This window comes from Podarcis pityusensis (genome assembly GCF_964106645.2).
Source record: "Podarcis pityusensis genome assembly, chromosome: Z".
Lineage (NCBI taxonomy): Eukaryota > Metazoa > Chordata > Lepidosauria > Squamata > Lacertidae > Podarcis > Podarcis pityusensis.
The window spans coordinates 22,165,829-22,181,298 of NC_138044.1; the positions used below are offsets into that span (position 1 = coordinate 22,165,829).

The window sequence follows — 15,470 nt, forward strand, 5'->3', positions numbered from 1 at the left end:
TTATACATTCTTGACAACACTGTACTTGCATTTGCACAGTTGTTACACTTTCAACCTGCCCCATCCTTTAAGGAGCTCAGAGTAGTCTCTTATGTTGCCACAGCTGGTGCAGAAGTAGTCCTCTGGGTTTATGTATTCCAGCCTCTTCTTTCTCTTCTCCCTACACCAAGCCTTGTAATGTCCTTATACTTCCTAGCCCTAGTTAACAGCAAGTCCCTGTTTGCCTTTGCCTTCATCATGGACAATGGGATCCATATGTATAGAGTAGAGGGAGCTGGCAGTCCTGCAGCCTAATCCATTAAGGGTTGGGAACATTGCACCTTCATTGTACCAGTAAGACAGGCCAGGTTTGCTTCATAGCGTCAGTGCATCAGGTCCCAGACAAATGTACCAATGCTTGTATACAGCTAGACTTGCAAAATTTGTTTGCTCCATCTGCTTCTTCCCCTGCATCCTACATACTAGCAAACCAAATGTTAAACTTTCCTTGAGGTTTAAACATTCTGCTGGAAATATGGGTTTAAAAACCTTGGGTCTCCACGCATGCTAGGTATTTGTTGAATTGATACCAACGTGTTTTAAGTGAAGACCAACATGAAAGAGAGGCCATGTTGGATAAAACAAATGTGGGTGCATCTATTGTGCTGGAATGAACAGGAAATACCTAAAAATCAAGCGTTATATGCAAATTGTTACTCAAGTGATTTATTTTCACCTAACAATCTAGGTGCTTATACAAAGGACTCCCTACTTCTTCTGTACCCCATAGCAAACAATGATTGAAGATAGGACTCAAGAGTCATATGTAAATTGTTGCTCAAGTACAACTTTCTGCAGGAGAGCTATATGCTGATGGAGGCTTCTGCTGGACACCTTTATAACGCATCATAGCTCTTAAGATATCACAAATGTCAGAAAGACTCCATGCTTCACCTGCATGTGTGTACTCACTTCAGAGCAGTACCTAAGAAACAGTATTTGACATTTTAATAATGTAACAGCCATTACCATGCAACTGCTTACCCACAAGTAAGCAATGAGAAGAATGTGAGCCATTTTGCATTTTTATTCATGTGGTCCAGAAATGAAAGCACTGAAGTACCTCAGAGGGATAGAGTTTAGGTTCATTTTTCATCTGTTATTTATCTAGATGTATAATTTATGTCATAATTTGTTTCTTTATCTCTAAGATCTGCACTAAAAACTTTAACTACACCATTCTGTATCTGTTTAGGGTCCAGTATAGGAGCATTAGGATTCATTCTAGAAAACTTAATAGTCTCCATATATAAGCATCAGCTGATGTCCAAAGAACATCATTGCTTTTGCTTGCTTGAGGAGGCCTTAATCTTTTATTTCTTGACTAACAACATGTTTTCTCTCAAACTGCTTTGGAAACGCAGGGGTGTTTCAAAAGCAATTTCTATTATGGTCTGGGCAGCAGTCAAGAATTGCTGTTTGAAGAAGAAATAGCATTTTTAAAAAATCTCACTGGGTACATCCAAGGACTTTTGGGCAAAGCATGGCTCAGAATTCTAGCCATGACTTATTTTAGTATCTAATTCAGCCTTCCCTAACCTGATGCTCTCTCTATGCTGGCTGGGGAGTTGTATTCCAAAACATCTGGAGGGCACCAGGTTGTGGAAGTCTGATCTAATCTTTCACTCTGAGGGTAAGAGATGGTGGAACTAGCAATTTTGTTTTGAACAGGACTGGTGGGGAGAAGATGATGAGAACACAAAACTGGTTGTGAATGAGATTTAATAACATGCTGCCTTGTTCTGATTCATGTTTTTACCCTCTGGGATTGAGAGAGACCATTTTTAAACTTCACTTAAATACTTAGGGCTATATTGGAGGGTGGAGAAATTCTCTTGCAAAGCCGTAGAGTGGTGCCAATTAATTTAATTGCAGGTTGAGATAGAGGTTTGAAGGAGGCTACAGCCTCTTAGCTTTAGAAATAGAACTTCAGCTATTCCAAGTGTAGCTCAAATCATACCATGTAGCCTGCTTTTGAAAAGTAGAATGGCTGCAGAGGGACTTCAAGGGAATCTGCAGCAAATCAAGCCAATCTGCATTAGAATAAATTTCATTTCTACTGAATAGGCTCCCCTAGGAAAAGCTGTGTTATGTCCTCTAAATGATGGTCATCACAATGTAACACAGATGGAGCAGCATTGTGGTTATTAAAACTAAAAGGATGGATGAAAATTGAGTTTCTAGGCAAGTAACACCAAAGGGAGTTGGTCAACTTGTGTTTTTGTTTATCTGAAGGGCATATTTTGAAATTAACATTCCAGAGCAGTGTCTTTCCTTAAAGCTTTAAAATCTATTTAACACACCCTCAATTCTTTGGAGCTTTGTATCTGTGAAATTATTTTCCAGCCATAACAACCAGTTTTGTTTGTTCCCTATTGACTGTGATTTGCAGTCATGGAATCTCAAGTCTGTGAATTCTTCAGGGGTTTGCATAATTCTGATTTAGGTTAGTGCCTAAAGGCAGAGCTAGACTTCAGGCAGCAGTGGTGTGGGACACCTGATTCATGCCAAATGGTTGCAAAGCAGTGAAGCAGATGGGATGCAGTTTTCAGAGATGAGGAGGAGTAGAGAGAGAAGAGGACAATAACCCTGTCCTTAGAAGCAGTGAGATCTACTAAGGAAGCTATACTCCATGTTCCATTCTTTTCTGACGTTAGATTAATATTTACTATGTTTAGACCCTTTTCAATTATGGCTCCAGAACTTTGCAATACCATTCTTCCGGCAGTCCATCTTGTCTTCCTCTTTTGCTGTTTGTTGAAAGCAAACCAACCTGGAATATAGGATTTGGTATTGAGCAAAATAAGTCATTGGTAAAAAAACAGTTTATAAACTGTTGGTATTGATAAACCCACACAAATCATTCAAGCAAGTGGTGTATCCTTGTGCACAATATAATGACTGAGGAATAGGCGTCATAATATAATAGAAGAGGAACTGTGATCTTAAGGAAGACCATTTTCTAGCCTTGTAGTAGTTGACTTTTGCAGTTCATAGTATTAATAGTTCAAGAAATAGTGTCAGCCATAGTCAAAATTCAGTCAGATGCAGCCATGTTCCTGCAACTGCAAGCAAGAATTTGGGTGTGAGTTAGGTAGAGAGGCATAGTAATTTTCATTCCTTTGCATGATGGAGCCAACAAATTGCTTGATTCAAATTTGGATAGAGCGACCATGGGTGATGTTTTTAATAAGCTGCAAGCATTTGTCAGCTTGTACCTTTAGCTGCAGCAGAAATAAAACATTGCTCATCACATTATGACATTACACAATAATGCACTAAGGTGTTCTGTGTGCTGGGCTATGCGCACTGTGACAGCTTTGCAGATAAAACTGCTCAGATAACTCAACTTTAGGCATATCTTCCATAATGAAAGCATCTAGATCCTCCTTGTGTGCAATTTTCTTGAATGAATCTCATTTATGTACTGCTGAGGTTGGGGACAGAAGTGCTTGGATTTCTGTCCAGCCTGCCCAATGTTATCCTGTCAAGATGGGCAATTGCATCGTACTCTATAAATATTTCCAGCTGAAATGCTCTGAACTGCCTCTGATAACTCTTCATAGCTTAATGGCCCTATAAATATATGCTGAGCCTTGCTGCTTTCTGTTTCCCAGTCTTGCCATCACTTTAATGAGCCCCCCAAATGAACTGAAGCACATTCTCAATGAACTGTTTAGTTGAGATGAAAACTGATTTTTATAACAAGCCAGTGGGAAGGTAGCTTTTCTGCATTGGGGTTGCAGACCTCTTATTGCAGTGCCCATACCCCTGAAATCTGTAGAGCTATCCTTCTAAGTAGTTAATAGCAAAATACCATAATTGCAGCTAATTCAGGGAAAACATTTATACTTTATAAATAAACATTTTAGTACATCTTGCATAATTGCTATGTTTTGTGCTTTTTAGGCCATGAATATAGTCGTTCCCTTCATGTTTAAATATGCAGTAGACAACCTCAACCAGATGTCTGGAAATGTTCTGAACCTGAATGATGCACCAAATACTGTGGCAACCATGGCAACAGCTGTTCTGATTGGATGTAAGTGTGATGCTTTAATCTGTTGACAGGTGCTGACTTTCTTTGGGAAGGTTTTGGAACATTAACGAACATGACCTTTTCATTGCTAACTCCGCTAAGCATCTGGAAGTTCCCCCCCACTTTGTTCACTACCAGTTCCTGTAACTTGTTATTTATTTATTTATTTATTTATTTATTTATTTAATACCAGTTCAATACTAAAACAATGGTTATAGCAGTAATCTACCATAACAGCAATTCATTATTTGGGCTTGTTAAAGTCAGCAAATGAAGTGTGGATTTTAAAACGATTGAACTTTCGATCTAGTAAGTAACACTGGCAAATATGTGAAATAAAATGTTCCATCTATTAAGGACTTATTGAGGAGCAGCAATATATGCATCTTAATAGTTTTTGTTTTTTTAAACCAGATGGCATCTCACGAGCTGGGTCTGCTTTATTTAATGAGGCTAGAAATGCTGTATTTGGAAAAGTAGCCCAAAACTCAATCCGAAGGATAGCAAAGAATGTCTTCCTCCACCTGCACAACCTGGACTTGAGTTTCCACCTGAGCCGGCAGACTGGAGCATTATCAAAAGCCATTGACAGAGGAACAAGAGGCATCAGTTTTGTGCTCAGTGCCATAGTATTCAATTTGGGCCCCACCTTGTTCGAAGTGGCACTTGTTAGTGGAATTTTGGTATGTATGGCTTACCAGAAGCAACAGTAATTGTCACTTTTATTGATGTACATACAGCGATGCTCTGTTATAGCAGCAACTTTGTTGATCATTTGAATGTGATAAGCACTAAATTGGCAAGCCTTGGGTATTGAGATAGTTAGGCATAATTTGGGGAAGAGAGTCCTGTTGGCCAAATTGGAACCTCTGTCAGGAAAAAGTTGGCCCACCTCCTGATGTGCAGTCTTAGTGTAGAGGACCGGGCCAAAGTTTCTCATGCAAAACAACTCTCCTTCAAATGGCCACACTTTTACCTGAATAGCTCTAGAGGTTTTTCTGCTAAATATCAGACCTGGAACATAAAGACAGTAGATGAGAAAGTACACAGTGCATTCCCTAGAAATCAGATGTCATATTTCATTCACAGAATTGTAGTGTTAGAAGGGACCCTAAGGGTCATCTAGTCCACCCGCCTGCAATGCAGGAATCTCAACTAGATCACACATGACAGGTGGCCATCCAGCCTCTGCTTAAAAACCTTCAAGGAAGGAAAGTCCACCCTCTCATAGGAGTCTGTTCTGACATGTTACTACAAAGCACATGCATCTGAATCAGCTTTTGCATTGAGTTCAGTTGACAGCTTTGGTGTATCCCTTCACACATCCATATCATTGAAGCAAAAAATCTGAATAGAGCAGTTCATGTGCAAAGTGCATCTGTGTATATTGGAGTACATGCAGGGCTGCAGAAATGACCGTAAGTTTGTACTATGCACATTTGGACCTTTCAACTGCCTCAAATGCAATTCAGCACATTGTCTGCCCCAGCCTAATGCCTGGTGCCCTCCATATCTTTTGGCTTACTTCTCCCATCAACCCAAGCATCATATAGCTATGTTCACTGGAACTATACAGGGAGCTGTAGTCCCAAACAGCTAGAGGGCACCAGAATGGGGAAGGCTGTTGTATTAAGGAGATGGATTACCCATATCACTATTTTTCTTTCAGTCATCCCACTGTGCTTCTGGTTTATCTTTACAGAATCATTTCCCTTTTATTTCATGGTACATCTTGTCAAAACAGATTTGTCTCTGTCGGCATTGTAACCAAAATGATAGAAAACCATTACTGACATTCTCCCTTCTTTCTCTTTCCTCGTTCAGTATTATAAATGTGGCGCACAGTTTGCACTAGTAACCTTGGGGACATTAGGAGCATACACAGTATTCACAATAGGAGTTACACAATGGAGGTAAGGCATTTTCCCTAACTGGTTAGGATTAGCTGGTTTATAGAGCTGTGGTGAGAACAAATCTATATGCAAACCTTTTGTCTTGCAGAACTAAATTTAGGATAGAAATGAATAAAGCAGATAATGATGCAGGTAACGCTGCAATTGACTCGCTGCTGAATTATGAAACTGTGAAGGTGAGCCATTAACATTTTTAACTTTTCATATTGTTATTAAGTAGGATAGACTTTATTATCCATTTATGTATCTTGATTTTACTCAAAAGGAACTTGTATCTGCTTCCTTCTATTAATAATGACTTGCAGAATTAACCCCAGCTTATGTAGTTCTCCAGAATTTTCATATATTTTGTCTTTCAGTATTCTCTCCATTTATGCTATTATCTTCAAACAAAATGACATTTTAGTGGAGAAATATAGTTTTACAAACCTGGTGGTTATCTGGGTTTGCTTACCATTTTTCACTTACATAAAAAAGATCCTCCTGTGTATTTGGCCTTGTCCCTCTTGATTTGCTTTTCAAGTCACTTCCAAAACATGCTTTGAGCTAGTCATCCATGGTATATGTGGTGTAGTTGTGAGAGGATCAAATGTAGGACCAGGTTCAAATCTTCACTTGGCCATGAAGCTCACTGAGTAGCACTGGGCAGTTGCTGTCCCACAGCCTAATCTTGCCTCTTGGGATTGCTGTGGCAATAATATTATGGTAGGGTGGGGGAGGATCCCTTGAAGAGGAAAGGAGATAATATTGTGAATAGTATTAGAATAAATTTAAAATGTCATGGGTGCAAGGCAGTAGCAGCTGTGACTGAGTAGCTGTCGGCCATCAAGAACAGGAGACAGGCAGGCATGACATTTGATGCGTCCAGAGCTGGAAAGTCGGGTGCAGGGGCTAGGTTGCTGAAGCAACAGTAAACTGCTTTATAAAGTGTTTAGCTAGTTATGTACTAAAACACCCTCCCCCAACCCAGTACCCCCTGCCACTGCTTTGGATTACAACTCCCATAAACTCCAGCAAGCCCAGCTGTATGGACAAAAGCAATCTCAAGAACACCAGATTGGGGAAGGCTATATTAAAGAATAATTTATGAAGTGCAATCCTAAGAATGCTGAGACTCCTTACATTCTTTCCCCCCTTACTTACTAGTATTTCAATAATGAAAAGTATGAAGCTCAGCGATATGATGGGTTTTTGAAGACCTATGAAAATGCCTCACTGAAGACTACCACTACCTTAGCTCTGCTGAACTTTGGACAAAATGCTATATTCAGCATTGGGCTAACAGCCATCATGGTACTGGCTAGCAAAGGAATTGTTGCAGGTACCCTGTTTGTATCTAAAACTCATGTCATTTTTATGTTGCATGCATGCTTGGATTTTAAAAAAATGTATAAAGTCCTAAAGAGATGCATTAAATTCCTTAATTGCAAGCAAGTGAACTAAAAGACTGAATGACCTTTTAAATTTTGCTTTCCTTTCAAACAACATCTGTCTGTCTCTTGAGACAGTTCTTCAAATAGGTTTACTTTAAAGGACTATATTTTGGTTTTAGAGCAGCTTTATCACAATCAGACTGCAGGGATTCTTAAAATTCTGGAAAAGAATCAGTTCATTGGTTGTGGAAATCTTGTGGCTGAATCATCCAGATAGCACCTAGCATTCAGTACCACAAAGTAGTTTTTAAGAAGTATCCACTTCTTGGTCATGGGTGGAAATCAGCTGACATGTCCTAAGCAAAGACAATATGTTAGGATTGCATTTAACTTGTGCATTTACCGTAACTTGTTCAGTTTCAGTCATATGCTGTTGAAGGCAGACTACTTGAAATTGTGCACATTAAATTCCAGCAGGGTGGAAAACTTAAAAGCTCTTTTTGTGCCAGGTTCACTTGGGGTGAACCTGCTCTTGGAGGCTCTTACAATATCTTGCCTGGCAATCTGAGTTCCTACAAGATCTCACACAAGCATCCCTGGGCTTCCAGAACTGATGTGATGTGCAGGCCTTGCCCTCCAAGCAAGGCAGAGAACTTAAAAACCATCTAGAAAGTAACTTGCACTCATACCTTAAAAGTAGAGGATTAATTAACTGGATAAATTATACCATGTTTTGAAGTTGCTGCAGCTTGTGTTGAAGAGCAGAACTAAATGACTAAAAAGTGTGGTAAATGTTTGGCAAGCAAACATACTCTAAGCCCAATTTTTTTCTTTTTTCTTTTTAATTAAGGTAACCTAACAGTTGGCGATCTGGTAATGGTGAATGGACTGTTGTTCCAACTTTCTTTGCCCCTTAACTTTCTGGGAACGGTGTACAGAGAGACGAGGCAAGCGCTAATAGACATGAATGTCTTGTTCACACTGCTTAATATAGACTCAAAAATTAAAGTGAGTATTGTGCAGCAATAAAACTGTTAGCCCTTTATGCAAAGCTAAGTAAGGTCTGGTATGATTTCACATGGGATGGGGGAACTACATGTTGAGATTCCCGCATTGCAGGGGTTGGACTAACTGACCCTCGGGGGTCCCTTCCAACTCTACAATTCTATGATTCTGTGATTCTACCCATAAAATGCTGCTTAAAACCTTTGCCAAATATGTTAGAATGAATTCAGTCACCTTGTGGAGTTATTTTTGCTTCGTCTGATAGCTATTTTTCTTCTGAAAAGGGAATGCTACATGTGAGGAACTTGTGTTTGTTGTTTTGGAAGAATGGTTAGTGGAGACGCTTTATTTGAACCTGTGTCTCTGAAAGAGCTTTTCTCTCCCCCCCCCTTTTTTTAAAAGCCAAAGCAGTGTGTTTGTCATTGTCATACTTTGTGTGCATGCCAGGCATTGAAGTATTATTTTATCACTTTAATTAATGATGCAGAATTTATTATGCAGAACGCTGCCTAGAAGCCAGACTATTATATCAGAAATTCTTGAGCTTTATAGAAAAAATAGGGGGTGGGGGGCGGGTAGAAGAGACTCTTACCTGTGTGACTGAAATGGCTAGGTTCTCTCCCCCCCCCCCCCCTTTGGAGAAAACAGTGGCTGTAGCTTGCACTGAATTAGATCCATTGTTTAGCTTGCTAAACTCTTTGAAATACCTTCTGGGCAGTGTGTAAAGCAGCGCTTTTCTTTCAATAGGATAAAGAGCTGGCTCCACCCCTGCAGATCACTCCACAGACTGCTACCATCGCCTTTGATAACGTGCACTTTGAATACCTTGAGGGGCAGAAAGTCCTCAGTGGCGTGTCTTTTGAAGTCCCTGCAGGAAGAAAAGTGGCCATTGTAGGAGGCAGTGGGTCAGGGTGGGTAAACAGATGTGCAAAATTCTGCATCATTGATTTATTTATTTATTATTTTAAAATCATGATAAAGATACACCAAGCAAGTAACCCAAGTTCTAACTTTGTTTCTCTTTTTTTGTTTTTCTTTTTGTTTAAAGGAAAAGCACAATAGTAAGATTATTGTTTCGCTTCTTTGAACCTCAGAAGGGGGAGATTTACATTTCTGGCCAGAACATACGAAACATCAGTTTGGACAGCCTGAGAAAATCCATAGGAGTTGTACCTCAGGTATTGTACTACTTCTCCTTTGGAACCCATAATTCCCTGCAAACATCTGATGCTGTAGCCACAGCTACTGCAGTGTTGATTTGAAAACAGGAGCAATGAAGCAGCTCAGGATGACAGTCCAGGGCACAAAGGAAGAACAACCATAAAGAGTTTCACTGAACATGGGCAAGAATTACAGTTTTCTCAGTCTTTATTTAGATTTACAAACTGCTCTTCAAACACATTTTCAGGCTGTCATACCATAAAATATTGCAACATAATGAAATAGCCAGTAGACTGAAAATAAGCTGTAACAGCTACTCTGTAAAAGTGGCATCCAAATAGCAAATCTGCAAGAGTTAAAGCAAAATAAAAAGGTCTTTATTTAGCAGAGTGGTCTTTCAGCAAGCCTCTGTGGGGAGAGAATTCCAAAGCCAGGGCACCACCTAGTAGCCACCTCAGATGATGGAGGAAGCCAAAGGGCCTCTGATGAATAGAGAAATACATGCAGGACCATGTGGAGACATAAGATCTTCCAGGTACTGCTGGTTACTACTTTTAAAAAACATATTACGTATAGTTATTATAAAAACACTAAAAATACCAGTGACGTGGAAAATAAGAATATTTGGTAGACAGAAAATAGAAATTGTGTCCAGATCTTGTCTTCACTTTTCTAGTATGTTTTGTCCATTTCAAGAAACTTAAATGAAGTTTTTGAGTGAGTTCCACGAAATTTTATTGCTTTTTATTCCACCACTCCACACAATGCTGCCCAAGGCAAATAAGATAAAGTACAAAATAAAATAATTCTATAAATTACATAATAGTATATAGAAGAGCAAGCAAGAAAGCAGGGTCATAAAACACATCAAAAAGAAGTAGCAGGAGATAAAAGGGCTTTAATCACCATCATAGATGAGGCCTAAATGGACTTCTCCAAAAAAGGGAGTTGCAGAGCCTGTCAATAAAGGCCTCCTTGGAAATCCCTCTGTTCTCTGTGGTTATGTAGTTAACAGAATCTTGGTCTCTTCACTGGCAGACTCACGTCTTCTTTTAAGACATGCTTGCTAGTTTCTTGCTTATGTTTTACAGGTATCAACTTAGATCAAGTTTATTTGACATTGCTGTTTTTAGTTTGTATTTTTGCCCTTATGCATCTTACCATCCATTTGTTAATGTGATCTCATTTCTTTGTGTTTTTGTATCATACACTGTTGGTTATCTTACCTGCTTTCATTTAAGCAGCATAAAGGTAGAATTCAAATATTTTAAATAAAGTGAAAAAATGCCAAATTTTCATAGTTTGGGAAGCTCTGGTAATTTAGTAGTATCAGAATGTGAATGAAGCTATTTCAGCTAACCCCATGAGCTTTCGGTGCTGCATCTTAAATTACATAATCATTCTGATTTCTGCCAAAACAACAGAAATTATCTATTCATTCTTGTCTCTCACACACCCCTTTTGCTTTCTTGGAGGAGAATTATCCTTGCAGCATCTTTAACCTCTCATTAAAATGTCACTGGAAATGCTGTTGCCTGAAGGGGCTTAGTGAAAGGTTCCAGACAATTCACTATTGGCATTTCAGAAAACCCTCTGACTTGTCAATTGGCATTTCATGTTTTGAGAGGTATTGTTCTGCTTGCATGTGTCCTAGGATTCTGTTCTCTTCCATAACACCATATTCTACAACCTCTTGTATGGCAACATGAATGCCTCTGCAGAAGAAGTCTATGCTGTTGCAAAGCTGGCAGGAATCCATAATGCTATTCTCAGAATGCCCAATGGGTACAGCACACAAGTGGGAGAGCGAGGTCTGAAGCTGTCAGGTAGGTTGACAAATGTGCAACTTTTCTCCATGTTTCCAGTCTTTCTGCTAGCCTCAGGCTTATTGCACAGTATGTAGCTCACCCCAGCTTTTGGTAAGGTGACTTGCTTTGCAGTAAGGTAAATGCCGAGTTTATTATTAAATGGTAGTCCAGCTGCCTTGAAATTCCAGCACTGACCATGAAGTCAATTAGAAGCCTATGGTATAGAGAGCAGAGAGCTACCATTATTCTTCATTCCTCCCCACTCCCAAAATGTAATGTGGCCAATAATGCAACTGTGTTCAACAAAATATTTAACTAGAATTTAGATGATTCATGGCTGCTCTGTGGAATGAAAGATGTATGCTTTTTAGTCTTAGGCAAGTATATAGTGCATCTGATCTGAGTAAAAATGATTCGCTGTAAATGTGCAAATTCTCTATAATAAATACTCGCCTCTGTTAGGAGGTCATGTTGAAAATGAAGTAATTTAAAGACTGGAATTATTTTATGGTCCTAGTAATGTGCTGTTTGGCTGTGTGTAAATGTGAGGATTTAATGTCAGAATTGGGCTTAAGGGGGATGACGATAAATGGTGCTGGGTTGGGAGCCCATTACCCCTATCCTCTGCCCCTTAGCACTGCCATTTTAGCTTTTTTGCGAATTTCTTGGATATCAGACATGTTGGTTAAAGAAAATAGTGACTATTTGTCTTGTGGGATAATATCTCTAGGATTCTTTGGCGTTAAACCCTAAATACATTGTTAAGGAGGGGAGCATTCTGTTGTAAGTAGATATTATGCAATACTGGTAGATTTCCTTTTATTTGCTTCACTCTGCTTGGTTGAGTTTTTTTTCTTCCATAGATTGGTAGGCAGAAGGAGGCTAGAGTGCTTGGTTTTTATTACATATTTGGGGGGGATTTACGACTACATGGCCCTAAAGTGTTTGAGATAGATGAACTTGAAATGAAGGACATTGATCTTTTTACAGTGTGAAATAACATCTATCCCATGTCAACAATGTAAATTGTTTTTTTTTTAATAGTTTTTAATACTGCACAATACAGTGTTTTAATATCAGTGTTGTGTTTTAATTGCAGTAGTAGTAATAATAGCCCTATTCAGATGCTGAGCCCTATGTAATGGAAACTGTAGGGTGCCTGAGACTTCTAAGAAACAGATTCCATCTTCCACAGCATAGTAGTAGCCGCAGGAGATTTGCTTCTCTAACTGGAGAAAGCTAATGCTGCATATTTCATATAATTAATATGCAGCATTTCTACAGTGGTCCTGGTGTACATCCTTTCAACATAAAAAGAACAGGGACTTCATTAAAACTCAAGAATTGAATAAGCTAAAAGGAAACTGGCTCTTTTTAAATCCACTTGTTTTTAAAATATCTCCAAGTATTTGCTTGCTTAAGTCATGAATCTGTTTGTAGTACAGTGGTACCTCTGGTTACAAACTTAATTCATCCTTAATTCATGACTGGGGGCTGCTGCTGACACCACATAACACCAGTCTTGAAAGACCTACATTGGCTCCCAGTACATTTCCGAGAACAATTCAAAGTGTTGGTGTTGACCTTTAAAGCCCTAAACGGCCTCGGCCCAGTATACCTGAAGAAGCGTCTCCATGCCCATCGTTCTGCCCGGACACTGAGGTCCAGCACCGAGGGCCTTCTGGCAGTTCCCTCACTGTGAGAAGCAAAGCTACAGGGAAGCAGGCAGAGGGCCTTCTTGGTAGTGGCGCCCTCCCTGTGGAACACCCTCCCTTCAGATGTCAAAGAAATAAACAACTACCTGACATTTAGAAGACATCTGAAGGCAGCCCTGTTCAGGGAAGTTTTTTATGTGTGACATTTTAATGTATTTTTAATCTTTGTTGGAAGCCGCCCAGAGTGGCTGGGAAAACCCAGCCAGATGGCTGAGGTACAAATAAATTATTATTATTATTATTATTATTATTATTATTATTATTATTAATATTATTATTCCGGAGGTCCGTTCTTAACCTGAAACCATTCTTAACCTGAAGTACCACTTTAGCTAATGGGGCTTCCCGCTGCCGCCACCACCGCACAATTTCTGTTCTCATCCTGAAGCAAAGTTCTTAGCCCGAGGTACTACTTCCGGGTTAGCAGAATTTGTAACCCGAAGTGTTTGTAACTCAAACTGTTTGTAACCCGAGGTACCACTGTAGTTACTTCCTCCTACATGTACCCAGCACTTTTTATATAATCACGTAACTGGAAGAATGATCCAAACTGCTTCCACACCTGCAGAACGAAAACACTGGATGACTTGAGTAAACAAAGGTGGAAACAGCAGAGAAAGAAAAAGAAAAAATCTCTGGACCCGGGGATATCTCCTTTAGTGTTGAGTAGTGTGAGGCCTCAACTGGAATTCAGCAGATCAGGCATTGATTTCTGATCAGAAAAGGATTCTAACATTTCTGGTCCTGAGACTTAAGTGATCCCAAAGAACCAAACTTGTGCCACCACATGCTCTGCAGTTTCGAGGTCTACCTCACTCCTTCAATCTGAGCAGCTCATTACGCAGTTCATAATTTTAATGATAGAGGAAAACCACTGTGCGCCCCCCCCCCCAGTAGTTAAGTTCTCCCTCCTGCTTACTGGCCATTTGCTCCCTCTGCTTACAGGTACAAGCTGAGAAAGGCTGGGCCTTGTCAGCATTGGCACCCAAGTGCCTGCCAGTTAGCTTCTCTAATGTCTTAATTTCACAGGTTGGGTTCTAATAGGTCACTTATGACAACAAGAGAGGCCATCAATATGGCAAAAAAGATACATTAAGAACATGTCAGTGACTTTCTAAATGTATGATGCCAGGCTCCTCTGGGAATCAGTTAACTTATATTTGTGACTTCCTAAATGTTGAAGTAGTTTCTTTCCCAAATAGGTTTTATCTTACACAATATGAAACTCAGTAAATAAGGATTTCATTTGTAATATATCAGTGGCTCAGTGCTAATTTCTTCTCTTTACAAAATAGATTTTATCTTGAATAATTGCAAACACAGTAATAAAAAGTCCACTTGTGATATACCAGTGGTTCAGTGCTCGGATGTTGTTCCAGTAATCCAACATTTCGTTGCTAAAGAGCTTAGTCATTGAGCTGTCAAAATCAATTGTAACAGAATTGCACTGAATTAACAAGTAGGATTTGTTGTTTAGTCGTGTCCGACTCTCCGTGACCCCATGGACCACAGCACGCCAGGCTTCCACTGCCTCCTGCAGTTTGGTCAAACTCATGTTAGTAGCTTCGAAAACTGTCCAACCATCTCGTCCTCTGTTGTCCCCTTCTCCTTGTGCCCTCCATCTTTCCCAACATCAGGGTCCTTTCCAGGGAGTCTTCTCTTCTCATGAGGTGGCCAAAGTTTTGGAGCCTCAGCTTCAGGATCTGTCCTTCCAGTGAGCACTCAGGGCTGATTTCCTTAAGAATGGATAGGTTTGATCTTCTTGCAGTCCATGGGACTCTCAAGAGTCTCCTCTAGCATCATAATTAAAAAGCATCAATTCTTCAGTGATCAGCCTTCTTTATGGTCCAGCTCTCACTTCCATACATCACTACTGGGAAAACCATAGCTTTAACTATACGGACCTTTGTCGGCAGGTGATACGTTTTTGTGGTATTTTGCTTTTCAGTACAAGAATGTCCCGTCTGTCACATGCATCTACTTTCACTTGGGCTTTATGAATAATATGCTGGGGATATCCTCTATTTGCCAGGGCAATCTCTAGCTCACCTGCCGCTCGTTGTACACGTCCAAAGTAGGGGAGTTCCTTTTTCTCTGCAAAAATTGGCCCAAAGGTAGGTTACGTTTCAGATTGTATGGATGATACAATTTAAAATGTAACGAAGTTTTATGGTCAAAACACTAATGAGGGGAGTAGTTGATTCATCCAAGATAAAAAGTCAGGAAATCTATTGGCATTTTTAAAAATCAAAAAGGTATCAATGAACCTTTGATAGAAAGCCAGATCTGAAGCAAAAGGATTATTAGGACTGTACACAAAGCAATGCTCAAAATCAGCCATAAATAAATTGGCTATGGAAGGAGCCATGGGACTACCCATGGCAATACCCTTCACTTGGAAGACAGAAGGTATCTCT

General features: G+C 39.7%; 1 protein-coding gene across 1 annotated transcript in view; it reads left to right on the plus strand.

Moving 5' to 3' along the window:
• ABCB7 (ATP binding cassette subfamily B member 7) overlaps nt 1–15,470 on the plus strand; it is a 53,492-nt gene that overhangs the window by 28,483 nt on the left and 9,539 nt on the right. Inside the window, exons 5-13 of the mRNA XM_080989798.1 lie at nt 3,949–4,081; nt 4,493–4,761; nt 5,903–5,991; nt 6,080–6,167; nt 7,138–7,312; nt 8,215–8,372; nt 9,117–9,280; nt 9,418–9,547; nt 11,185–11,356. Of these exons, the coding sequence (XP_080845924.1) occupies nt 3,949–4,081; nt 4,493–4,761; nt 5,903–5,991; nt 6,080–6,167; nt 7,138–7,312; nt 8,215–8,372; nt 9,117–9,280; nt 9,418–9,547; nt 11,185–11,356 (1,378 nt within the window). The remainder of the gene's footprint in view (nt 1–3,948; nt 4,082–4,492; nt 4,762–5,902; nt 5,992–6,079; nt 6,168–7,137; nt 7,313–8,214; nt 8,373–9,116; nt 9,281–9,417; nt 9,548–11,184; nt 11,357–15,470) is intronic.